At 47.6% G+C, this 27,525-nt stretch overlaps 1 protein-coding gene across 2 annotated transcripts in view; it reads right to left on the reverse strand.

Annotated features, from left to right (window-relative positions):
* LOC135373741 (Bardet-Biedl syndrome 2 protein homolog) overlaps window positions 1-17,299 on the reverse strand; it is a 63,109-nt gene extending 45,810 nt beyond the window's left edge. The window contains exons 1-3 of one of the 2 annotated variants that reach the window (XM_064606828.1): window positions 16,849-17,299; window positions 15,923-16,153; window positions 14,259-14,384 (exon numbers count right to left, since the gene is read on the reverse strand). In XM_064606828.1, the coding sequence (XP_064462898.1) occupies window positions 14,259-14,384; window positions 15,923-16,153; window positions 16,849-16,986 (495 nt within the window). In that variant the 5' untranslated portion in view covers window positions 16,987-17,299. Of the gene's footprint in view, window positions 1-14,258; window positions 14,385-15,846; window positions 15,899-15,922; window positions 16,154-16,848 lie in introns of those variants that run through there. The other variant, XM_064606829.1, reaches the window with a different exon arrangement.
* Between the last annotated feature and the right edge of the window lie 10,226 nt (window positions 17,300-27,525).

The raw sequence follows: 27,525 nt of genomic DNA on the forward strand, positions 1-27,525 counted from the left end.
AGAGTTCCTCGCTTAGTGGTTGACTTTCTGGGACTCTCTGAACTTGATATTTCTGGGTCCGGGTATTAGCACGTGTATGTTGCCTGTTGCATTTGTATGCTGTATGGTAATTGTATTTCTCAGTGCTTTTCGTTAATACTTCATTGTAACGCAACTTTTAGTTTTCACGTTCTCCTGTATTCCGCTCTTGTATTCCTGTCGCTATTTTCATTTATTCTGTTTATTTACGATGTAAGGAAACGGAGGCCTAGTCAACCTCCTTTTAGCTTTTCCACCTCATGCCTCCTCCACGTTTACAGTGGGAAATAAACGTACGAAGGGTGTTCAAGTCAAACCGGGAATTTCTATCTCCTAAGTGTACAAATGGTTCCCGCTACTTCTTTTTCGTCATATTCAGACGCGACGCATCCGCGTTCACTACGTGGTCAGTGATTTTCCCAGGATTTTCTTCTAAAGGGGGTGTTGGAAATCTGTGGGGGGGTGTGACATAATACGTGACGGTGTCACATGATGTCACAGCCACGTGACCATGACCCACTATGTGACCCAGTGGCTTTTCCCAGGATTTCCGTTTTGGGGGAATCAGGATTTGAAGGAGTGGAATGGGGGGGGGGGTACAAACGCGCTTTAGAAGACTTGCAAATTAACAAATGTGTTTCTGGCTAAATAAAGCGACATTCAATTTTCAAACAGTAACGCTTTCTTACGGTGAACATTGTTTTGTTGCTCTCAAAATACCACCGAGGTAGTTTAGAGTTGCGAGCATCTTCATTTCTGGTAAAAATATTGTGTGACATTAAAAACAGAAAACGAGGACAGATCAAGAGAAACGAAAAAAAAAAAAAACGCAAGCATGACGCAGAGCAGTTCTCAACATGTGAAGCGGTATGTTTCCCCTTCATAGCCTCCTTGGTTTCCGGACGCATTTTTCAAAAGCTTTATCACCCGTGGTACTCGTCAGCGCTGCCATCAGGCGTCACCTGCTGTCGCGGAATCTGTGGTCCTTCGGTGGATATCTTCATCAACATGCGTGAGAAGCGCGCGAGAGCTGAACAGAGGCAGGTTGGTTCTACTGGCAGCCGAAGCCATGAAACCGATATTTTAGTGCAAGAGCACAACACTCGGTCTCGTTCCTGTATATCACGTTCACAAGTACAGTTACCACGCATTTAGCAACGTGATCCACCGAGTGCACCGGGCTCTCGCACTATGATCCGGTGTAACCACGTTAAACCGCTGTTACTTTTTTTATTCTTCACTCACAGCGTTCAAAACCAATAGGCATCGTAAATATCAAGGTTTGATTTGAATACTCGGCAGGGCAAGGCGACACTCCCCTGGGGGGGGGGGGGGGGGTCGTGAGTAATTCCTGGGGGATGTTCGACAAATTTTAGGGGGTGTTAGGGGTGTGTGGAGGGTTGCTGGGAAAATCACTGCACGTGGTGGTCCAAAGCCTGTGCAAAACAGAAGACACGTGCTGGACAAGATGGCCGACAACGAGGTGAGCGCGCACAGCGAATTGTCATGAAGTTTCTCGTGAATGAAGGCGTACAGTCATCTGAAATTCACAGAAGACTCCAGGCTCAGTATGGGGACGATACACTTAGCCGCAGCAAAGCGTTTGAGTGGTGCAAACGGTTCCGCGACGGCCGTACATCAGTGCAGGACGATCCCGGCCGGCTCAGAGACCATTGTCAGAGTTCCTGAGATCATCCAACTTGCGGAGCGCCTGGTCCTCGAGGACCGACAGATAACATGTTTCGAACTAGATCGAAAGACGGACCTTTCTGTGGGAACGTTGAACACTATCATTCATGAACACCTCCAGTTTCGGAAGGTTAGCGCCCGTTGGGTCCCGAGGCAGCTCTCCGTGTTTGACCGGCAGAGAAGGCTGGAAATCTCCCAAGAGGTAAGGTACCGTTTCGACGCTGAAGGACAGCTGTTCCTTGATCGGATCATCACGTGTGATGAAACGTGGGTGCACCATTTCACTCCTGAGTCTAAACGCGCATCAAAACAGTGGAAGCATCCGGGCTCGCCAGCTCCCAAGAAGTTCCGAAGCCCCCGTCTGCGGGTAAAGTCATGGTCAAGGTTTTCTGGGACAAGGCTGGCGTTGTTCATGTTGATTTTCTGCCCAGTGGTACCACCATCAATAGTGCATATTACTGCCAGGTTCTCAGGGATGTGCATAAGGCGCTAAAGCAAAAGCGGCCGGGCCTTATCACCAAAGGAGTCCCCCTTCTACAGGACAATGCATACCGCGCGTCTCACGACGCGCACCTTACAGGAACTTGGCTGGGAGTTCCTGCCACGTCCTCCTTACAGTCCAGACCTCGCCCCCAGCGATTTCTATCTCTTCGGGCTACTGAAGGCGTTTTGGGGGCCGCCACTTCAGCTGCGACGACGAGGTCAAGAATGCGGTCCGATACCATGGCTACTGCGCGCCGGTCAGGACTTCTCATGGAACTCTCATAATAACTAGAAACCAAGCCAGCGAAGAGGAGCATCTCAACATGGGAGCCGCCATGATCGATACGGTAGACCTAGCGTGTTACGAACGGTGGTACCTACGAGTTCCCTGCGTTGTTGATGTTGCAGCACAAGGTTTAAACCGTACGATACTCGTTCCCTAGAGAATTCAAGTGCATACGTTATGGCAGACAAAACAAACACACTTCGCACACGGCATGGCACGCGGAGCAGAGCTGAAGCGGAAGCGACTTGCATAGGATTGGATACCATTGTGCCGAACGTGCCTGGTCTTTACACGTGGAAAGGCTGTGGCGGAATCCGGCCCAATCCAAAATATCGATCATGGCGCCTCCCGGACTTGGACATTGGGAGAGGGTCTTGCATGAGTACAGCTCCTTTGCTCTCCCCCGTCACTCTCTCTCCCAGCTTTTCTTCTAACCTTTCTACTTATGATTTCTATGGGATTTCTACGCTACTGGCATCCAAGCCCTCGTGAAACGCTGGGACAAGTGCATTACTGCCAGCTGGAGATTACGTTAAAAAATAAAACTAATTTCTCGCCTGTAAGTTCACTTTACTTTTGCGAAAAATGAAAAGTCCCGGTTTGACTTGAACACCACTCGTACTAGTACTTTCCCGGGGAAAATCGAAGAAACTAAGAGCAAAGACACCCGTGATCTCATGCGTCTCCTGCAGGTACATCCTCATTCTACCATGCAGCCCTGTTGGAAAAAACCATAGAGCCATCTGTATGAGCAATCCTGCTTGATGCTGCGCTTAGCGCATGACGTCTTGCCGCTGCGTGAGCGTTTTTCCCGTTTTGGTGTAACGTCACCCGGCTGTCCCTTCTGCGAGTACAGGGAGTCAGCAGAACATGCTTTCAGTTTATGTTTGTTGCCGGGTGCCCTGTGGCATCGTGTAGCAGGCCTCTATAGCCTGACGGATGTTGAGTGGAGCACAGTTCGTGGTCTGTACCCCCTCCCTGTCTCGCAGCGTTGCATGGCGAAACGGACACGTATAGCAATCTCTGACCAGCCTTAGTCGCTGGGCGAGAGTTGGTATTCAGAATGTTGTTCGAGTCTATTTGAGATGCTGCAGGAAGCCTGCCCCTGTGGCCGGCCTTCCATTTGATGCCAATACACTCTCTCTCTCTCTCTTGATGACAATACAATTTGTTGCGCAACGCAACGCAGTTCCGTGGGACTGTCTGCCTAGCATTAGTCGGTTCTGCCCTTCATTTTAAGGGCGAGGGCAGTAGTATTTTTGAAATGTGATGTGGGCAAGCTTTCGCTTGTCCCATCCTACAGTTGCCAATACGACGCAATGTGGTGCGCTGGTGCCGGGAGGCATAATGCTCCCCTGTGTTACTCAAGCGCTATGTGGCAGAAAATCCGGACTTCGGAATTACTGAGCTCCGGTCAGCTGACGGCTCAATTCTGACTGATCCCGGTGACATTCAGGAAGCAATGCGTGAGCATTGCGCGGCCCTTTATCAGGAGTCACCTCACGACGTAACCACCACCGGGCGGCTTAGCCTTGCCGGTGGTGCTCGACAAGTGCCTTGCACTTCAGTCGCGCATTTATTTCGAGGCATTGCACACTCCCGAACACCCAGCGTGCGCATTAGTTCAGTACTCCCTGGGATGTGCTACCAGGTGGTTCGCTGAGAGCCCTAGGTTTCGGCCTAGGTCCGAAGTCCTGCCTCATCAATACAGTGCCTGTGTTGATGTTGTACGGCGTCTGCGACTCCAGCTTCCGGACGCTGACATCCAATTATGGGCTGTCAGCGATTTTTATACAGCTATCCGGGAATTGGAGTCTGGTCCCCCAGTTCCTTCGGTGCCGACGAAGCTGTCTTGGCGTCGAATCACTGCGGGCTGGCGGGCCCGCCGAGCCAGTCTTCAGTGGAAGTTGGCCCACGACGTTCTTCCTCTTCGCGAGCGACTACACCATTTTCACATCTCTCGCTCTGACGGTTGCCCGTCTTGCGGGATGTGTGAAACCGCTGAGCACTGTTCCAGGCGTTGTCGTGTTCCTGTTTTGCTGTGGCGCAGAGTAACCCAGATATTTGAGCTGTCGACTGTCGCCTGGGCCACCGTACAGTTCCTGGAACCGTTGCCTGTTCCGCGCGTTCAGCGTAAACAATTGGCTTTATTAATTACCGAGATCAACTTTCAAATTTGGATCCGTCGTTGCCGGCTGGCTTTCGGTGGGCCAGACTTCGGAGACGCAGCTATATTTCAGGCTGTAAGGGCGGGGCTTCGTAGCCACATTGTCCGTGTGCAAGCCCTGTATGGTCTTGTGGAGTGCTCTCGCCGCTGGCTGACGTCTACTCGTCTTTTCCGCCACGTTCAGGGTGAGTGGCAAATCATGTTCTAGCCAGCTCGCTAGGACCGTACTGCACTCTGCAGCGGCTCTCCCGTGTTTGGATTGTTCGCTTGGTATGGTCGGTACGAAAAGCAAACTCTCCTAGAGAGTGTTGTTATCTAGCTTGTAGGACTGTAACGTAAAGTTAGTGTCTGTCCAAAGGGGACTACCTCCATAGGTAGCTCTCCTGCTTGATGACAATACACTGCTTGATGACAATACAGAGGAGGAGCAATCACATGAGGCAGCATGGCATTACAGTCGCTTGTGGTTTTTAGCGGCTGTTTCATCCACACCAGCGGAAATACAAGCTGCTATCACACGACACACGTTCCACTTTCTGTGGGGCGGATCCGTTGAATGGGTCTGTAGGTCTCAACTCCACGGAAGCCGTGATCTGGGTGGCTTGGGAGTACCGGCTGTGCCAGAAAGGTGCTTGGCGCTTCAATCGCGTATTCTCTTTGAGGCGCCCCGTGCGTCCGAGCACCCGGCCTGCGCATTAGTGCAGTATTTCCTAGGATACGCCACCAGGTGGTTCCTCGAAAGTCCCGAGCTTCGCCCCAGGGCGGAAGTACTCCCTGCTTATTTTTGTGCTTGTGCTGCTATCGTGCGGCGCTTGCGTGTCGAATGCCCAGATGAAGACATTTCCTTGTGGAGCGTCCGTGATTTCTACGCCGCCTACAGGGAAATGCGACCAGGTCCCGCAAGGCCAGCAGTGCCAACGAAATTCGCCTGGCGGCGTATCACTGCTGGCTGGCTCAGAGCCGTATATTAAAAGGGAGTCTGGCCATTAATGGGTCATGCCTATACCTGAAGCTCCACCCACTTTTTCAGCTTTCCGACCAATGAAGTCTTGAAATATGGGGCTCTATCAATCAGCCTATCCTCACTATTTGCCCCCTTATCCAACATGGGCAGCGCCATTTTGGGTAGCAAGTGGATTGGATGGGATTGAAATGGATACCTCTCGCAATCTGCAAAAGTAGTGGATTGTTGGTGCAAATTTGATAAGCGCCACCTAGGGAGCGTAAGGCACGTCGGGAATTGTCGTCTGCTTCCGTCGTTGTACCGCTGCCGGCAGAACCACCTGCTGGGACACATTCTGTTGTCGGTATGATTTTTAAACAAATCTCCATGAATAGTTGGAATATAAGAGGCAAGAATATTTATATCCATGAAATCCAGCAATTAAATATAACATTGTACAGCACAGCGCCGTTTTTGTTATGATTTCGTTGTGGTCGCCGTGTTCACTAGGCCTAACACCGGCGACAAAACGTATTATTTTCAGTTATATATCGATGGATGAGCATCAGTTGAAACTGATTTCCGAGAAACTTATATTAGGATGTACATTTGCAGCGTAAAATCAGGTTAGTCTGTGAATTTTTTTTGTCACGAAATCCCCGCTTCACTGCGTTTGTCTTCGTCGCCATTTTGGGTGGCAGTATGGTGTCATGGCGACCCCCTTGGTAAAAAGCAAACCAATCAGAGGAGCGAATTTGTGATTGACAGGTCGAGCCTCTTTTTGTGACTCCTCCCAATGGCCAGGCTCCCTTTTAATATACGGCTCTGGGCTGGCTAAAATGCACGACGCGCTAGTCTCCAGTGGAAGCTGGCCCATGGTGTCCTCCCACTGCGTGAACGTTTGCACCGTTTTCGGATATGTCGCACGGACGGTTGTCCGTCTTGTGGCATGTCTGAGACAGCAGAACATTGTTTTTTGCGATGCCATATTCCACTTTTACTGTGTGGTATTGCGGCACAAATATTTGGGCTCCCAGCAGTTTAATTGGGCCACCGTAAGGTACCTGGAGCCGTTGCCGGTTGCACGCGCAGAGCGGAAGCAACTAGCATTGCTGATTTCGGAGATTAACTTCCAAATTGGATTCGCCGGTGCCGGCTGTCCTTTGGTGGCCCAGATGTTGGGAGCATGGCAATTTTTCAGGCAGTGAGAGCCGGGCTGCGTGCACATACAGTGAACCCTCGTTATTATGACCATGGTCGTTCCCGAAAATTTTGGTCATAATGCGGAACTGTCATATTAACGGGGGGATTTACAGAGGTTTCACTGCATTGTTCCCCAGGAGTATGGTCGTAAAGTGCGTATGTCAGATTATCGGGGGTCATATTAACGAGGGTTCACTGTATCATCCGTGAGCAGTCATTATTTGGGTCTGTGGAGTGCTATCACCGTTGGCTTACAGCGACTCGATCATGATCAAGGTGAGTGGCATATCAAGTTCTAGTAAGTCCACTAGGACTGTAGTGCTCCCCCGTAGTGACTCTTCCGGAGTTTCAGGATTGTTCGCAGGGTATGGCACGTACAAAAAGCAATCTCCCTTTGGAGCGTTGTTATCTGGTATGTAAGATAGAGTTTGTGTAAAAGAGGCTACCTCCATAGGTAGTTATCTTGCTTGATGACAATACACAGGAGGGGTACGGTGATTGAGGAGAATGCACGAATCAACAGAGAAAAAAGCGCTGCGCTGTTCATTAATGTCACTCCCTGCTGTCCGTCTCCATTCTGGATCCCTGTTAGGAATGAGGTGCGGATTCTCGGTATTCACTATAACAGGACTGGGGTCTCTTCTCTTTCTTGGTTGCGTGTTCACGAGCGGTTCTCACGGATTTAAGGGGCCTAGTGCTCCCTATCACCTGTAGAGCTCGCCTGGCTGCGTCGTGGTTCCTGAGCAAATACTGGTATCACGGGACAGTTTGCCTTCCTCCTCGTCAGGTTTTCCTTGCAGCAACTCGTACGGCCTTTCGGTCCATCTCGGGCAACGGAGCTGAGTGGGTATCCCGTGCACGTATACCAGCCGAGAGAGGTTGGCGGTTTGCGGGTTCCGCACGTAAAATCAAGTGTCTTGCGCTCGGGATAAAGGCAATTTTCGACGGCCTTAGTAACCCTGACGACCCATTGCAGAATAGACTGTGATCTGAGTTCGTGGCCTCGCACTTGAGAGAGTACGTTTTGAACGTCATCGCCTACGCGCATCATTCCTGTCGGAGGATTTCTTTGTCTGGTCCGTCAAGCAGTTTTATGCCGCTCTTCTGGAGCTCCTTCCGACGGCTAGCTCGGCTGTGCCTCGCTCGATCGCGTGGCTGCATATTACGGCCGGCTGCTTGGATGCGCGCCGTGCAAGCTTGCAGTGGCGTCTTGCGCACGACGTGTTACCTCTCAGGGACAGGTTGTCCCGCTTCGGTTTGACCAGGCCTTTTTGTCATTTCTGCCCTACCTTTGAAACGTCGTAGCACGCTTTTGCAACTGTTTACTCTCGGATTTTTTGTGGCACAAGGCTGAGGTGCTTTACGGCATTTCATTCATTCGGTGAGGCACGGTCCAGCTACTGAGCTCGCTCCCAGTTCCGGTCTGCGATAGACGCCAGTTTGTACTCTTGGCGGTAGAAATAAACTACCAGGTCTGGATAGCACGCTGCATAGCTGTGCACGGTGGCCGTGCTCGCACCGCCGTTGAGGTACTGAACAGGGTCAGAGCGGGCATCCGTAGAGTGCTATACAGGGAGAGAGCAGTCCTGGGGCCGTCCTGTTTGGTAGGCGGTGGCAAACATCAGCGTCCCTCTTCGAAGAAAGCAATGGTAGGTATGCCATCCGCTTCTAATGTCCTTCGTGCTGCTCTCCCACGAGCAACTCTCCGTGAGTTTCGGTTTGTTGCGAGGTGGCATCTAGCACGTACATCAATCCCAGACCTGCCGTGAGCTCGTCTTCGGGTGTTGGCGTTGCGATGGTTGTAGACTAGTGCGTTTGTTGCGTTAAAGGGAGCCAGCCAATATGGCTGGTCTTCCACGATGATGCCTATACATATATGAGGCTCGTATATGTGTTTATTGTATGAGCAACCATATGAGCTTCTATGAGCATGTATGAGCTATATCAGCACTCTCAAACAGCGTATGAGCTATATCAGCACTCTCATATGGCCTGTGGCCCATATGAGCATTCTCATACAGCGTATTCATGTACATGAATCCACATGAACCGTCTGAGCAAACGCGCAACATGGCGTGATTACGCTAAAATGACAACACGTGATTACAAAATACCGGTTTATTCAGGTACTGGCGCCACGTAGGTCCCTCAGAAAGCTTGCCAAATGTTTTTGATTAGCTTTTTCAGGCACCTTTGATGTCGATAGTTTACGTTTTTCTGCATATTTGACCAAGATATCTGTTGAAAAGAAAGAACAAAATTGGAACTGCGCTAAATTTCTGCGCCTAGAAGTATTCCAGTTCCCACAACTTATACAACCGTATGGGTTCATGCTGATATGGACATGATTGGGGCCTGTTTCTCATCCCAACGCGTAGATCTCGCAACACCTTCAAAGCATTAAGTTGTAAACCTTCCTCTAATGCTGGTGATGTCCAATGAACGCGGTTCTGAACATCTGAGTATGTTCGCGTAGTGCTTATAAAACTGAGTGCATGTACTTGTTCGCTGCAACAACGGGCTACTGGCACAGAGTGTTTGTGACTTGCTTCACTTTGGGGCATCCGAATACACATTTTTTTTAGCATGCTAACGTACGATTTCGGTGCGCCCTGGTGCACGACTTTATTTTAAACACTCTATACATACATGGAAAGGCTATCAGCGAACGCTTTCCACAAAAAGTCACAAAAAGCCACGAATGTGGTGGTTGCAGACAGCTACCCCGACAGACATAACGAGCGATAACGGAAAAACGGGACTGCAACGTACCTGTAATGCGCACACGCCTGCCACGGCTTCCGTAGCAGTGTTGCGGATTTGAATCCACGGATTTGATTTAAATCCGGATTTAAATCCACCGGAGGGCTGGCGGATTTGATTTGCGATTTGATTTGCGCAAAAAAGTATGGGCAGGATTTGGATTTGGATTGAATCGCATTTTCCACTAATGATTTGGATTTGGATTCAATCGCATATTCCAGGTATGATTTGGATTTGGATTTAATCGCATTTTCCACGAATGATTTGGATTTGGATTCAATCGCCCCTTTTTCAGCGGATTTGCGCGTGGATTTCCCCCAGCTCCCTCACAAGATGCATGGATTTGAAATTGAGCCAAGCGCCGTTTCGCATTCTACGCGTGTGACCTTGTCTGATAGCGTCCTCGATAAACTTGCTCCGGAATTGTCCCGAAACCACAGAGGTGCGTGGCGCTCTACACTGGCGGTGCCCTGGGCGGAGGCATTATCGAACATGAAACTGCACTGCACTGGTGGATCTAATGGATACTAGCATGTGCCACCTAGAGATCTGTGCTCGTTGTGGCTCGTAGGCTGCGCGACCCGTAGCGAGAGGCACCTGGCGAGCGGCACCGATCGAATGCCATGCTGACGATGACTGTCTGCTGCTACTTGCACGGCTACATCTGGCTACTTGCCGCTTCCGCCTTCCTCCGTGCTTCCGGCAATCGCGATCCTTCTTGGGATTGCACTCTGGCGCTCGGCCGATTTTCTCGGTGTGGGTTCGGGGCAACTCAGTGCTGCACTGAACGGGTGCACTCCTTTAATCGAGGACGTTCAGTGCGCACCAGTGCAGTTTATCGAGGATGGCAAGCCGCACCAGGTCGCACCGGGGCGCACCGGTGCAGTTTATCGAGGACGCTATGAAATCTGCACACGCATTAGCGTTGTCCTCTCTCCAGAGCGACAGGAGTAGCCGTTTTGTTCCAATCACTTCCCCTCACCGCCCCGAGGGAACAGTTCTTTGAACGCAGTTAACTGTCTGTCGATTCTGTCGATTGGACGGCACCTTTTCCGTGGACCTCTAGCTGAATCTTCAAGCACGACCCTTTCAAGCTTGCCATGTCATGTCGCGAAATTGTTGGTCTTCACCATCATATTGAACGCATATAGGTACACGCATTCACGTCAAAACAAAGTAAAAACGAACAATAAATATATCACATCCTGTCATTTCGTGATTTCGGGAAGGCAAGCCTTTCCTACTCCCACGGACAATCATGGCAAGATGTGCCACTCTTCCTCGCATACACTTTTTTTCTTCTTGATTACAACAGTCTGTACTGCGCAAGGAAAATTTTTACAAAGCCCCGGAACGTTAGCATTAAAATAGACCCATGGGCTACATGTTTAGTATAAGTATTCGTAACATGTCCCACGATTTATTAACGATCCATTTAATTGTGACCTCCATATAGTAACCAACGACCTGTGGTCTTTTGAGTACTGATGGTAGAAATCGAAGCAGGCGTGTGTTTTTGGGCGTAGCTGAGGCTGGGCCCGCGGTAGAATTCCTTTACTCAGGCGTGTTCGCCCGGTGCTAAATGACGAGGAGGTTCCTGATCCAAAATCCGCTTTTGGGAAGGTGTACCATACCTACCAACTCCACAATGTTCATGCCCCGTGAAGCCCGAGTCAACACCAACACGAAATGTGATGATGGAGATGGGGGTTGTGCACGGCCCCTCCAAGAGTAAGCCGGTCATCTACGATTCAATACGCTTTTCTCAGTATCACTTTTTCTATTTTGGTGCAAAAATTTAAGGGCACTTAACGAATTACGTGTTGGCAATGCAACAGAAAGTGCTGCTGATTTTCGATAAAGTTTTACTATTTTCTTTCTGGATGCCTTCAACTCAACTCCCATCCATTCATTGCATGTATTTTTGTTGGGCTTCCCTTTGCGGCCCTCTTCCACTGGCATTGCGCAATTCCGCGCGGCGGAGTGGCCTGCTGTCGGCTACGCGCCGGCGAGGGGAGCCGTCTGACCCAACGGGGAGTTAAATGACGGAGGACGAGTTTTTTTCGTGAGGGGGAATCTAATGCTATCACACTGCAGGCTGACAGAGCTCTGACAATGCCAATGGACAATGCTCGGGCCTCGGACAATGCTCGGGACTGCCTAGCTCTGGGTGAAGTACTCATGCCCTCCAAAACGCAGCCGGTGTTAGCTTCCAGCTAATCGTACGGCGGCTGGTCGCGCGTGAAATACAACATCCACATTCAACGATCCCAACGATCCGAAATGGCACGCTCGGCATGCCCGTTGCCCGCACGGGGCGTGCGAACGCTAGAGGTGACACAGTGAGGTCGCCTTCTGCCCACTCTTGGGTAGTTCCATTTTAAATCGACAAGGGTAGGAAATTGACAATTTTTAATTTCCACGAAAAAAATGTATGTTAGATAGCATCTCGATTGATGACAAATGCAACAATTTCGAGCTCCATCCGATGAACCGTTTCCGATATGGAGAGGCGGCGAATGTTGGTTCGAATTTTTTCAAACTTGGACATCATAGCAACGCGCTTCTTGTTTTACCACATCCTTCATATTTGGCTGATAAAAACTATGGGTTCAAGACAGTACGCGGAAAAAGTCCCGTGACTCCTACTTTAAAGGGGCGCTACGAAAAAATTCCCGAACACAGCACTTCCGACAAAAAAATGTAGGATTTCGAACTTTTATTGTTCATGGGCGGGTACACGCATTCCCCTGAAGGTAGATTCATTAGAACCGCTAACTCATTCTCTATGGAATGGTGCAGATATCATTTATATAGCTCATGTGGTAGAGCGAGCAGACGGCTGTAAGTAGAAGCAACTCGCCAAATTGCTCCCCCCAATCGCCCCCAAAATGTCAGTTTCTACAATGAATTTCCCTCTCCCCCTCCCCCACTACGCGCTCCGACAAAGTGACCGCCCCCCCCCCCCCCCCAAACCGAGCGTCCGGATCCGCCCCTGACACAGGCTGATACGTGATGACTGATAGTCTGGTACACGCCGAGCAGGCGTAACCGAAAATGTCTTTCTAAACTCAAAAATTTATGTCCTAAAATATGAATAAAATTTCGGCCAGCAAACTGATAGGTTAGCCCTTTATATCCTCGTCAATCAGACAAAATTTATTGCTCTTTGTGCCACGTCACGCTGTTATTTAAGCGTTGTTTAGTGAATACGTGCAGTATTAGTCATTTGTAGACATGGTTATAGGTCTAGTAATGCTACTGCACGAATTTTCGCTCCCGGATTTGTCAAAAGATTCGATAAATCCGGATTTAAAAGCGGATTTGATTTAGGTCCAGAAAAACAAATCCGCACTTAAAAGGATTTGATTTAACGTGTCAAAATTAAATCCGGACTTGATTTGGATTTGATTTACTACCTTCAGAAAAAATGCGGATTTCATTTAAATCCGATTTGAGCGGCCAAATCCGCAACACTGTTCCGTAGGCTGATTCTAAGGTACACTCACAAAACACCTTCAGTGATCACTGAAACGGCACAAAGACACTGTCACAGCATGGAGACGGCGACTTAACTATGAGTCCCACGAAATACGTCCAGACGGCTCCGAGAAGCAGGGTAGAATACGCAAGTAAGCGTCCAAGCACTGAGATGGCACTCGCAACGGCTTGGATGAGAATCCAGGAGCCAAATAGAATGTTGTAGGACACGGAACGGGAAACATGCACCTAAAATTTGAACAGAATCGGACGAAGGGGAATGGAGCTCCGGCCGTTACGGCTCGCCGACTGTGACGAGCGTCTTTTGAAAGGCCATCACCAGACGCTGTGGCGCCAGCACTTCTAGGTGTTTAACGAAACGGTCAGCCTTCCTCATACTGCTCATACTGCTCATACCTTCCTCATACTGCTCATACTGCTCATACCTTCCTCATACTGCTCGAAATGCAGCTCATACTGCTCATTGCTTTTCTCGTATTGCTTATATCTGCGCACATAGCGCGTAGTTCGTCTTGCCGTGCGGCTCATAACATTGCTCATACTGCTCATTACCTTTCTCATATTGCTCATTGCCTTTCTCATATTGCTCATTTCTTTGCACATAGAAAGTTCTATGAGTTTTTTCAACAGGGATATGAGCCGTTTATCGAGTGAGTTCGGCAATTTTCGAAATGTGATGTGGGCAAGCTTTCGCTTGTCCTATCCTACAGTTGACAATACGATCCTGTTTTGAGACTGATTCCTAATTCTGTGACTCATCTAATCAGTCAACAATACAAACTTGTTTTGAGTACCAGCTGTGCCAGAAAAGTGTTTGGCACTTCAATCGCGAGTTCTCTTTGAGGCCCTGCGCGCGTGAGAACACCCGGTCTATGCCCGGTCTGATTGTCGACACAGCATTTTTTAGGACACACCGACAGGTGTTTCCTAGGAAGTTCCGAGCTTCGTCCGAGGGCCCACGTGCTCAATAGCGAAGTCCACAAAACGCAGAAGGATGAAGTAGCTGCAGGAGCGAAATAAATATTTTGGTTGTAAGTTGTAATTAAGAGAAGCAAAGGAAGAGCTAAAAAGACGAGTCACTCCAAGTCCTGCAGGCTTTTCACCAAGTTGGTAAATTTGGAGACAAGAGACCCATGTAGTGCTTTAGTGTGCCGGCGCAGAGAACTGCACCCTGTATAGAATGGCAACAAGGAGGAGAAACGCACCGTCCAGAAGACATCTTGTCCCTCGTGGTCGAAGCCCTGAATGGAACAGTTGCCTCCTACCAGAGCGACCGGATTCCTCAGAGTACCTAAATGACCGACAACAACGGTGTTTGACCCATCTGGAACCTGGAATTCAGGAACATCGCTGTTTGAATAGCCATTGTGCGGCATCTAACGTGCAGAGTGCACGTAGAGATACTACTTACAGTTCTCCATGCGCTTCGAATCAGTAGTTATTAGTTATGTAAGATAGAGTCGGTGTAGTCGTTAGAGTTAGTTGGTAGTTACATCATAACAGTGGTACACAGGAAAAAAAATTGGGTGTGTTGCCAAACATTGGGGGTGTTTGGGAGATCTGGATAAATCACTGCTTCAAATGATTAAATTATCGCTTCTGATTTCAGGAGAGATGAGGGGCGTATGCCCCAATTTTGCCACAAAAACCCACCAGTGAGGAAAGAGAAAGGCATCATTCGAAGTGGCATTTGGTTCTCAATGTCTTATGTGCGGTGAAGTTTTCTTTTTGTTATCCTCCTTCTCTTCCCGGAACGAAAGATGCCGTTACGTTAACACCAATACAAAAGGAATGCTATTCCTCCGATGCGTCGTTCGCGATTAATGAGCAGAAGAAACTCCAAATTTAAGGCTTCCCTCTCCTTTTCAAGAAGGCCGACGTCCCGGAGAAGCCTCGGAGTGGTCTCCTCGCACGATCTCCCACGGTGATTGGACAAATCGTTTGCGGTGCCCAATGAGAGTCCGCACCGCGCAGTCGGCGTTGTTGTGTTAAGAAGGAGAGGGAAAGGGTACCTTGCAGGTTCTTTCCCTCATAAATCACGAACCACGCGACGAAGGAGTACCGTTCCTTTTGCGTTAGCGTCAAGGTAACGGCACCTTGCGTACAGCGAGGATAAATTTTGCACTGTAGTGCAAACATACAAACGCACAAACGCGTTCGTCTGTTTTAAGATTGTACCTACGTTCTCACGGTGAAAGAGTCATTTTCTGGTTGAATTTCAGTGCGACACAGGGTCACCGCTATGCTGATACCTGGTAAAGCAATCGCGACAAGTCTAATTCCCGAGCTACACGTTCCGCACCCTTAAATCAGAGCTTCACCGCATAGCAGTCTCTACGCCAACCATCGTACCCGTATGGCATCGTGTCGCTTTTCTGGCACTTATGAGTCGTCATGTGTCACCAAAGGTGTATGCCTAGCGCTTTTCACAAATTAGGCGTTACAGTGCACAACTTACGTCTTTGAGGTCGTTTATGTTAATGTAACGTTTTGGCGTTACGGTTTAGTGTAGGATTAAATTAATGTGATTAACGTAAATTTTACTTGTTAGTCATTTAATATATTTATTTAATAAATTAATGGGGTAAATTTAATTAAAAGTCAGTAAGCTCCTCGCACAGGACCCCGCGCACCACTCCGGGCGGAGACACCTCCCCTAAATGTTTTGTAACGGTAACCGTAAGACCTCCAGCACTGGGGAACTACAGTGTTTAAAGCAGAAAACTTGTCATTTGTCAAAGTTTGGCCGCCGTCAAGTCCGCAAAGATTGCAGGAAACAATTATAAGGCTTACCCTTTGCAACCTTATAGAGCTTGTGACATAAGGGACCGCATGCATTGAGGAACGTTCATTCGGGTACAACTCTCACCTCTTTGAAAAAAAGATCGCTATTGTTCTCCACGTCGTAAGCCAAGACGGCAGTCGGTGTCCCAATGACGAGGGCGTCTTCCTTGGCACCAGGTTTCAAGGGCCCGGCAGCCAACGAAGTCACGGCTTGATTCACATTTAACACAGAGACGTCCGACAACGCTCCAGTGGGAGTTCCTTGCCATCTGTCACCCGTGCGAGGGCCTCTACTCTGAGCATTGTGCACCAAGACCTACGAGAGTCACGGACATCAATCGAGTTGACAGACAGCAATTCAATAACGACAAAAATCGACGAGAGAACGCTCTTTGTGTTGCCGGTCTATCGCCCAAGCACATATGGCATGTTTTGTGTCTCGAACTTACCCAGAAGTAGTTCGTTGTTAGCCAGTTACTGTTTGGAAAATTAACGGAACTCATAGTGCACGGTTCGCTTGAAATGTGTCTCTAACGCGCGCAGTTAAGTTTTGCTAAAATTCCTTGTTGCGAACCCGGCCGAGGACGCCAGCAACTTGGTGGCAGGGAACAAGTTGCTTAGACACGCCGTCTTCCGCGAGGGACGCTAAATACGGGGTGCCGTATGATGAGCTTTCATCGCACGTTAGAGAACCCTCAGGTGGGCAAAAGAAATCCACAGACCGACCGCTGCGGCGTCGCTCATGATCTCAGTTGCCTCGCGTCGTAAACCCCCAATTATTATTATTATCATTTTTGCGACAGCGCAAATGCTAACAGGCACTCGGGGCAAAAGCGTCTAACGTTTAGAATTTCCTCTACCTGTACACTGTTACTGATCTCCTCAGTTCTTTTCACTTCTTTTTTTATCAGCATTAAACATATCCCCCCTCTCAGTTGGCACCCCGAAAACTGTTATAACTACCCTCGCTTGGTCTTTACATCTAAGCTCAAACAACGACGTCCCACTTACCTTATCAGATGCCGTGACAGCTGTGAGACACGGATGGACACCGTCATATTTTCCTACTGTCACTCTTTTTTGCAATATGTTTTGATTGAGGTGAAAGGTAAAAAGCGGCGTTAAATTATCCCTCAACTTTACGGACATGTTTCGTATTATGTTCCCATCGATTGTACCGGTGGTTTCGAGGTATGGACGCGGCGCTCACCGTCTGCTTCACGCGATACACATTCCGTTGCCCTTAGCAACGAGGGGACTGTTGCCAGACGCGCTCGCACTTTTTCCGCAGCTTCGGTGCAAGTCAGGTTTAAAAAAGCAAAATATAGAGGCATTTGCCCAATTCTAAATTACTCTAAATTAATTTTAAACTAAACAACTCTAAATTAAGACCAGCTACTCCAGCACACTAAGGATAGCCAGATCTCGCACCAGATTTCCCAAAGGGTTAACTTTCCACGAGAGGTCTAGGGAAAGAAATCACAGGGTGTAAATGACTTCCGATAGACGGCTGACTGACACCGCGTGAGCTTTCTTGATGTCGAGAGGACCGTTGGTGCATTTGTCCAATGCACTCCGTAGCTCTTTATTTTCTGAGAATCGTTCGCAGCTGAGCAGTATGCTCTGTGTATTCTGGCACTCTACATTACATTACGGACAGCTCCTTCACTAGCAAAAACTTGGAACGTTCCTTGGTGTACATAACAATTGTGTACTTCCTTTCGCACTTCTTGTGCCTTCGATGTGGGTCTCAACGCCTCCGTGTACCAGCCACTTACTTGCAGAGTAGGCATAATCCGATGGCAGTTGCTTGTATCTTCAGATTTCTAGTTTGGATGTCGAGTGCTGTGCTTCAATAACGGAAATCGGTAGTTGTGTAGATTTTCGTCATTTTCTGTAGAATATCCCATACGGATATATATGTTCGTGAACTGCGTGTAACGTTGTGTTACTGTTTATTTTCTTCTTTTTTCCCTCTTCCTCTTTCCCTCTTTTCCCCTTTTTCTTTTTCCTTCCTTTTGTTTTTGTTTCCTTGTTTTTCTTTTTCTTTTCTTCCGGTTTTTCGATTCCCCTTTTCCTTTATCTTTTTCCCTCCTTTTCTTTTCGATTCGCCCTTTTCCTTCTTTTTCTTTTTCGTTTTCCCCCTTTTTTTTCCAGAATAACAAGGCGGCTCTTTGCCTAGCTAACCTTTCCTTTCTTTTTTTTCTTAAGGCTGACTCACTCGATCGAGTTACGTTCGCTCCCGCCAAGGGATGGCGGCACCGTCGGAAAACTGTTTTATTTGTTTTGCCTTCCTCCCGCGCTGCAAGTATGGTGGGCTAGAAGGACTGGTGAGCCGTTCGGCGGTTTTCATATGTACCCGCCGATGTTCCTGCTGAGAGATGGCGCCAAGCGTATCTCGGCGCTATGCGATCTAATCGCCTCTCGCGGCTCATTTCAGTGCTACTCGTCACGTGATTACACAACCTGCCGTTAACCCATGAGCGTGCCTTTTCTTTGCTCTGCATGCAAAATGCCCCTTGAGTGTCACCTGCAGGAGCAAACGAATGGCACACCCAGATATCAGTGCTGACATTCGTCGGCGCGTCCCAGGCATCCCATCAGCCCTCGGGTCTGGGACACGTGTACTTTGATAACGATAAAGACGTGTTCGAGCAGCCGGTTCTGCCTTTGGGTAGTGATATTCGTGATATGTGCTCATCGTTCCCTTCATCTGAGCGACCTTTACCTTCCAGGTTGCGAGGTCCGGTGGCCGGGGATTGTGATAGAAAAAGCGTGAGATATACGTTAACTGCAGCTCGTGTCTTCCCATTTCGCCTATTCCCATTTTGCCTAATGCTTCTTAGCAGATTATCTCGCCATCCCTTAGCAGGTTCACCGACCTCGAACTGCAGGGGGTCCCATTTGGCCTAATGTATGCTGCAGACAGTCCCACTTCGCCTACTAATCCGTGTTACGTAAGAAAGAAGGCGGTCCTCTGGCATGCTGCCAAAAGTCAATTTCGGATCTTCATATAACTTTACATGCAACCTTGTTGGTTTCACTGAAGCATGAGGTCTGTATTTATAATTCATATTACACTAGGGTTTCTTCCCTCATCTGTTGGTTCACAAACATAGACTGTGCAAGAGTGAAAACATAGTTTTTCTTTACATTTTTTTTAAATTAAAAGGGCAGCTTTGTTTTCTCCACTTCAAAATTCTTCCAAATTTGCAGCTCTACTCAATATACATTAGATGTCCCACGGCATCGAGGTACGACATCATGTCCCGTTCGCCATTCTGAATTATTGACTGCTCAATGACATTCTTAAGTAGCATCACAACTTTTTTATTAATTCCAACGCCCTACGCCGGCTTTTTCAACTGACCCTAAGTGATTTGGGAGAAATTCACAGCACACCCTGGAGGAGACTAGAATTTATACGACACTGACCAGAAAAGGAATTCCTGTCGGAAAATATTTCCGTGTATAACTCCCACCGTTAGATAATGCGCAGGCCCTCTTCAGAGCACCTTTTTACCGAATAACGCGCGCGTTATACACCGGAAAATACGTAGTTAGGTTGAACGTGGGTTAAGGCGTCTCGCTCGGTGGTGTCGTGCTAACTGGGAGGCGGTGGGTTCGAATCCTACCACCGGTTGTGCTGTCTGAGGTTTTCCCTGGGTTTTCCGAAGACTTTCGAGACGAATACCGGCACAGTTCCCCCTGAAGTCTGCCCCAGACGCATATTAACCCCCTATCCCCCCACTCCTTCCTGCTGTCCTCTCTCCATCTGTTCTCATCTGTACGCCGCTCAGAGCCACCTCGCATCTCCACATAGCCACATCTCGCTCATAGCCACCTCGCCGTCGCTCATATAGCTTCGCGGCGCTAACACGAAAGAAAAAAAAAGGAGTTAAATTAAACACGACTATAGTAACACCAGTTTCCATATTTAACATCGCTCAGGTGACACTGAACATGGCTCGAAGCCTTGTTCCATTCGTCATGCTGTCCATCAGGAGTCACTATGTAAAATGTTTTTGTTATATTTGTACATTATATTTACACCTTATATTTGCAAATGTAAAGGGTCTTTGTTTCGGACGACGTAAGGTAGTTGTCCGACGAGCACATTCATTTCTTGCACACGTCATCATCGGGTCGGAGCGTGTAAGTAACGCCCACTTGCCGACAGTCCCGTTTTGCCTAATGAGATTGCACGGCAGTCCCATTTCGCCTAACGGCTGTTACCCCTCCCGCCTCTTTAATCCGATAATCCGGGTTAGGCAAAATGGGAATAGGCGAAATGGGATGTAACCCTGCAGCTAACCAACGGAAGCGATAGAATTGCTGATTACAGTCTGCATATGAGCAGTCAGTAGAGGGAAGGAATCCGGAAGACAAAGGGGACGACACGAAAATATAACGATTTATACATTTATTTCAGAATACTGGTCCCAGAAGGAACCTGGGAAGGAGTAGGGAACGTACGTTAATTATAAAATATATACACATAATACACTCGTATAGTGGCGACAATTCGAAAGAAACCCGCAAAAGAGACGCAGCAAAGGGGTCCCAAGTTACTTTCGCGAACGTGACGATCGGTAGCACGAGTGTTCTATATACCGGTAGTCTGACCTAAGCAGTAGCATAATGAAGTGTTCTTCTGAGATAGAAGAGGCTTTCTCTTGACTGTGATGCGCACGTGAAAATTCCATCTAAAATCGGACGGGACGGCGACCCCAAGATGTTTGTACTAAGCTCCCTTGCAAGTATACTATGATGTTGGCAAAGCCTTTGTTCGACATATAACAGCATAGACACAGTTTTGTCGGTGTTCACATTGATTTGCAATTTGTAACACCACTCGTTGATGTGTTCTAAACTGCTTTGCAAAAGTGCGTAATATAAGGCGAGCAAGGTGAGCCATAAGCAAAGCACACAGAAAAAAAAGAAAGAAAAAGAGAGAGAGAACGATCGGCATATTGAGGACGCACGTTCAGACATCCCTATGTTTTTCGGAATATATCGCGCGATATGTTACGCAGTTATCAGCAAGCATGCTTTACAATTAATGTTACTTAACATATCGTGCATACACTTGTACGTATTTAGAGTATTGTATTTAAAATACTGTATTTTAAATACAATATGCGGTATTTTGGTACTCTACTCAATACTTTTTGTTTTGTGTATTTGTACTCTATTTAAAATACATTTTATGGTATTTTCTGCTCAATACTCTAATTACATATTTTGGATCTCCCTGTCAACCTTTCTGTGTCTCGTCTTTCCATTATCTTGCTTGTTCAGTGGAAATTTCCTGAGTCTCTCGGACTTGACCCGGACATTGGCCCTTCTTGGAAGTCTCCATTTAGAGATCTTGCCCCGTGCTTACTAATCCTTGGCGAGTGAGGGTTCTATTATGTGTGCCCTGACGCGGTCACATAGCGGCGACTTGCCCCATTGACCAGTGACTGGTGACTTTTTGCGTTCAAGGATAAATAGTATCTTAATTGTATTTCAAATACTTTTTGAAGTATTTCGTACTCTATCTTAATTACTTTAATTTTCATGTATTTATACTCTATCTTAATTATATTCTAACGTCAGTATTTATTATCTTATCTTAAATACATTTTTGAGTATCTTGTACATGTCTGCCCCAGGTGTATGGGGTTCAATCAGACAGGGAATCAGTCCCGAAGCCAATCCATGATCTTGGTATTATGTGTCAGCTTTCTATAGGGTACGTACACGGTCAAATGCCTTGGAGAGATGCAAAACCATATTTCAATTTGTATGTTATTATATACAGCAAATGCAAAGTCGTGGATGAAATCAAACAGGGCCATGACAGCGGAGTAGCCCCCACGAAAGATATCCTCCAAGGAATGCTGTTACTTGATCATGATGTTAATTGTTTGGAAAATATGTGCTTTAGCAATTCACAAAAGCTGGAAAGAAGAGAAAATTCGAAACCAAAGTCGGGACTCCTGCCTTACGTATCGGTTTTATACGAGCGCATTTCAATTCGTTCGGGACAGTCCCTTCGTCCAGCGATATCTGGAAAATAATTTTGAGGAATTGCACAGCTTACTCGGCGTACCTTCTAAGAAAACCATTCGGAATATTGTCTTGCCCAGAAGACCACAATATCGCGTCCTGAAGTAATCAGTCCCGAGACTTTTTGGACTAGCATATCCACTTTTTTCTTTTGCCAATCTACCCGCAGAAGACTTCTTCATACTTACCTCCCACAGCGGCAATAATAAGAAATAGAGATGCAAGTGCTGCTTTAAAGTAATGTCATACTAATAATAATTCGGGAGTTTAAGTTGTGCGACAACGGTGATAGATCTATTAGGAGTTTCCCACATCTTCTATATAATCTGTTCGTTCTCTGCTGTGCGTCATTTTGTTCCTCTTTTGCTCGATACTTTGAGTTGTCATATGCCAAATTTGCTGAGAGTACGCAACAAAGACGTAGCTATAATATTTCTTTTTAGTCTCACTTAATTTCCTCATTTCCTCCTTCAGTGCCTTCGTCAAACCTGAAACCAAGGTTAGTTTCCATCGCCGTATAACTTTGTGTATGCGACGTTTAAGATGCTAAGCTTCGCGTGTCAGCTATGGTCTTTGAGTGTAAACCTTGTCTTTTTCGTTTTCCCCGTTTTTTCCTTTATCTTTCCTTCCTTCTCTTTTTCGTTTTTCCCATTTTTTTGGAATAGCAAGCCGGCTCTTTGCCTGGCTAGCCTTTACTTCTTTTTTTTTCTTAATAAACATATTACCCCCCTCCCCCTGTAAGGCTTCTTGGACACGAACTTTCTTGTGGGTATGTGTACAGTGGCCTTGAAAAAAATTCAGGCCATATTAACATTTCTCGAGATGCTACAGATCCAGTTAAAATTTGTACAAGGATCTGCCCAAGGAATATCGTGGAATATCTGGATTTTAGGTCTGTTATGCTTAAATTTTATGTGGTGCATCTCAAGAACCATCTTGTGATCTGAATGTCAACCAAGTACTTGGCAGTCCCATTTCCAGTGAAGGGTGTTAAGCACCAGGAACAGCAGATCACGTATTGAAGCAGAAGACTCTTGACTTCTAGTGTACCTCATAGCAAAAGGCAATATCAAGTAGTGCATTTTCATTTATGAAGTCTCAAACTCCGGTTGGGGTTTCCTAATTTACACTTCAACATGGGACCATATACTGAACAATCATGACATTATATCCTTAACCGTGTTCAATGTCAATAGGTTTCATTTGTAACTATGTTACACCCTTTTTAATATAACCTGATGACGGCGGTGATGAGGTAACAGAAAAAGATGGGGATATGAGTCGCGACAGAGTCGGGGCCACCCCAGGACGCCTACAAGCGACGAAAATGCAAACAGATGCACATACGGTGAACGGATCAATTGCAAAATGTAGGACAAAGGTCTCAGAACGAGTGAGGGTAGTATGACACAAGTAATATGGCGGGGGGGGGGGGCACACCAAGCGGGCACTTAGCAAGTCATAGGGCCATAGCGGGGCGGCCTCACTCATGAGGACCCTCATGAGGACGCCTCACCCTCACCTCACGACGATGAGGTGAGGATGAGTGAGGCCAGACCACGCTGGAAGTTCCTCATGAGGACGCTCGTGAGGCATTGTCCCTCGTGAGGCCCACCGTGAGGGCCCTCATGAGGCCAGTCGTCGTGAGGCCATCAATACGCGAGGGTACAACGTATTCCGTGAGGAGCCTCACAGATGAGGCCATGAGGCCCTTTGTGATGAACCTCACGGATGAGGCCGTGAGCCCTTTCGTGAGGAACCTCACGGATGAGGTCATGGGTCCATTCGTGAAGAGCCTCACGGATGAAGGGGCAGCCACTGTATCCCCTCACTTGGAGAAGGTGTGCGGCAGATAACATCACTCTGCGATGGCCAATGGAAATTCGAAGATCTTCGAGGATCGCCATGTTCCGTTCTTAGGTTTCATTCGTCCATATACAGGGTGGTCCACCAACCATGATAGAAATTCATAGTAAAAAAAACATTGGCCCCAGAGAGACATGCGGTCAAGGGATTTTTTTTTTCTGCCAATAACTTTTGCCACATATTGGTAACATTTTTATTTCATTTTAATTGACGGAATATTAATTTCTTGAATTGAACTCCGAAATTTTCCAAGGCAACCTGACGTTTTCTTTGCGGAAATGGGTTCCCCGTGGTCATTTTTCTCAGTATCGCACCTAATCCCACTCGTAATGCAATGGCAATTGCCGAAGTAAATTCGTCGAAAATCCGTGGAGACTGAGCCCTTGGCTCCGCCTCTTTTCGGACGGCTCTAAGTTTGAGCGCAAAGCTGCGAAGAAATGAGGTTACATTGACACGCCACACGAGGGGGGGGGGGGAAGGGTTACAAGCCTTACCCACGGAAGAAACACCCCAAGCAGCACAATGTACTGAAAGTCGAGTGCAATAGGGGTGGACAGGTAGGTGGAAGACCTTGAACAAACTGGTGAAACTACAGAACATTGATAAGACACATACCGTCCACCCCTATTGCACTCGACTTTCGGTACATTGTGCTGCTTGGGGCCCGCGGTGAGTGCGGGAATCAGAGCTATCTTATCAAAAATGAGGTCACCCGACGTGTTCACAGGTAGGGAAGGAAATACATTTTTGGACCGTTTTGCACTCCGGTCTCAGTGAATGCAGTGAACAAGTAAACGGCAGCGATGGCAAGCACCGTGTATTCCAACCAAGAAAAAACAAGGATGATCATTGCTCTGGGAGCTGCAGGTATGTACTATGACAGAGCAGTCCTCAAATACAGTGAAATGCTTCCAGGAACTACGGTGGTGAGCTCTTGTACCATAAGGCATGCATTTGTGAGACTGTCCACAACAGGAAGTTTCCATTCCGGTACCCAGAGCCGGTCATACCCAATCTCTGCCGATGAGAACACAAACAGACCAGGCCCTGAAAGAAGTAGGAGATGATCTCCACGTAAAGTCTGCGCGCCCTGGCAAAGTGAGTACAGACATCAAAGTCAAGTGTGCTGAGGATACTACATAAGCACAAACTCCACCCGTACCACGTGAGCCTTCATCAACATTTCCAGGCGGGCGACAACCAGAAACGGCTGGATTTCTGTAACTGGATCCGATGTCGGATCCAGGAAACCAGAAACTTTGTGAACAGGGTCATTTGGGCTGATGAGGCCCATTTCTGCCATAGCGCTCAAGTGAATCGACACAACGCGCATGATTGGAGCCAAACAAACCCACACTAACTACGGGACTGCAAGCATCTGTACGAGTGGGGATCGAATGTATGGGCCGGGATTTATAACGGAGCCATTATTGGGCCAATCTTTTTCACGGGACCCCTAAATGCCAACCGCTTCTGTAGTGAAATTTTAGATGCCGTGTTCAGCTTTATTGATGACCTGCCTCTTGCTGAACAGACCCGCGTGTGGTTTCAGCACGATGGGGCTCCACCTCACAGCGCGCGGCGTGCAGTACAGCTGCTCCGTCACATGTTCCGGGAGAAGTGGGCTGGCCGATTTGGTCCAGTGGCATGGCCCGCCAGGTCTCCTGGCTTAACGCCGATGGACTTTTACCTCTGGGGTCCCGTCAAAGACGAAGTATACAAAAGCGAACCACGATCGCTGGCTGACTAGCAGGGAAAATCACTGCTTTCTGCTCGTCGCTTTCCAGATCCGAAATAAAAAGGGCCGTGGAAGATACAATTCGGAGAGCCCACCGGTGCATTGCAGCAGATGGCGAACGCTTTTGCGCTAATGATAACCTAATCAAGGTACACAGGAAGTGTGTTGAATGTGAAGAAATCCGTAGCATGTTGAAACAAACGAATTGAAAAACGACGAGAGCTGACAGGCTTTCGTGCACACAACTCTCTCTCTCTCTCACACACACACACATACACAGGTTCATGACAATAAGGTGGTGCAGAAAAACTACGAGACCGCTATCAGCGGTCATAGTGAAAACTGCCGCGTACGCACCCAACAGCAAACAAACACACTGAGCAAAACACGAATAAAGGAAAAAGAGCGCGACCCTGAAACTGACGTCGGCAAAGCTGATACCTGGCAGCGGAACTCTTCTGCGGGTTGGGTTTGTCACCCTTTCCCCCTCGTGTGGCGTGTCAATGTAACCTCCTTTCTTCGCAGCTTTGCGCTCAAACTTAGAGCCGTCAAAAAAGAGGCGGTGCCAAGGGCTCTCATTTACACGATTTTCGGCGAATTTATTTCGGCAATTGCCATTGCATTACGAGTGGGGTTATGCGCTATACTGAGTAAATTGACGACGCGGAACCCATTTCCGCAAAGAATACGTTAGATTGCCTTGAGAAATTTCGGAGTTCAATTCAAGAAATTAACTTTCCGTCAATTGAAATGAAATAAAAATATTACAAATATGTGACAAAAGTTACTGGCAGAAAAAAATCCCTTCACCGCATGTCTTTCCAGGGCCTACGTTTTTTACTACGAATTTCTATCAGGGTTGGCGGACCACCTTGTATGAAGGCTACCATGGAGAATATCACTTCAAAGGGCATGCGACTTTTTCACGAGTGACCTTACAGATAAGTCATGACTCTCTTAGGCGGTCACGTTATTTTGTTGCATAAGATAAAACCCCGAGAATAGGGAACACGATTTCGAAGTCGTGTTTTGAGCGCCACACTACCTCTTGTGGATTCGTTTTTCTGCCTGTTTATTGGAATAGCAGCCTCGTTTGGAGAGGCCCTGTACCGCGTTTTCGAAAGCGCGTGCAGATGCTTTCCCTCGCTAATTTTGAATGGTTGCAACTGGACACACGCGTGCTGTGTCGTGCCAAAGGTGCCATGTGCGGTGTTTTTGTATTTTCTTTTTAAACAAATGTTACCGCTGCTGGGAATGTAACGAGGCTTTCTTTTTATTTTGACATCTCTTGTTCTTAACAGCATAAAGCTCAATATAAGGCAGCCTTTACCGGGCTCCCCAAAGTCTGTGCGACAGCAATAATGAAGGAAGTACTAAGGAAGGAACTAACAAAGCAGAACAAACAAATAACAATCAAAAAGATCTATGATGAAAAACCCGAGACTGGGGAAGAAACGAAAAACAGACGTTGAAATTGAGAGCTTGTGTGCGTCGTCTGTTTTTCGTATTTTCCCCAGTCTCGGGTTTTTCATCATGGAGTTGTAAGAATTTTCAAATTTGTTCTTTGTCTCCTCAAAACAGAGCCAGGAAAACTGGAATCCCCTTGACTGTAGCGCGCCTTTGAAATGTGAAAGAAGGAGAAGAAAGAATGACGACAAAAAAGACACGACCTGATTGCAGGTGCGATTAAGTACCATCATTGTGCCCAAACACTTCAGCTGTGAGCGTATCCTCCGATTCTGGCAGCAGCGTCATACGGTTCTGAGAATCGAGTACAGGATCTCTTCAAGCACTATTCCCCGCCACAACCCGATCATTTCCGTAACGGTACAAATGCCCTGTAGTATTTCGGGCTCCATTTTACTGATGCCAAACACTAACGTTAAACCTCATTGTGACAGTAACAACTGTCAGCACATTTACCCAAGCACAGCACGAAACCCTGTAAACAGTTTAATGCCGCGCAGTATCATTAGTACCAACTACCGACACAGTAGATAAACACCGACGTCTCATGTGAACATGACGGA

The sequence above is a fragment of the Ornithodoros turicata genome, unplaced genomic scaffold (genome assembly GCF_037126465.1).
Source record: "Ornithodoros turicata isolate Travis unplaced genomic scaffold, ASM3712646v1 Chromosome31, whole genome shotgun sequence".
Lineage (NCBI taxonomy): Eukaryota > Metazoa > Arthropoda > Arachnida > Ixodida > Argasidae > Ornithodoros > Ornithodoros turicata.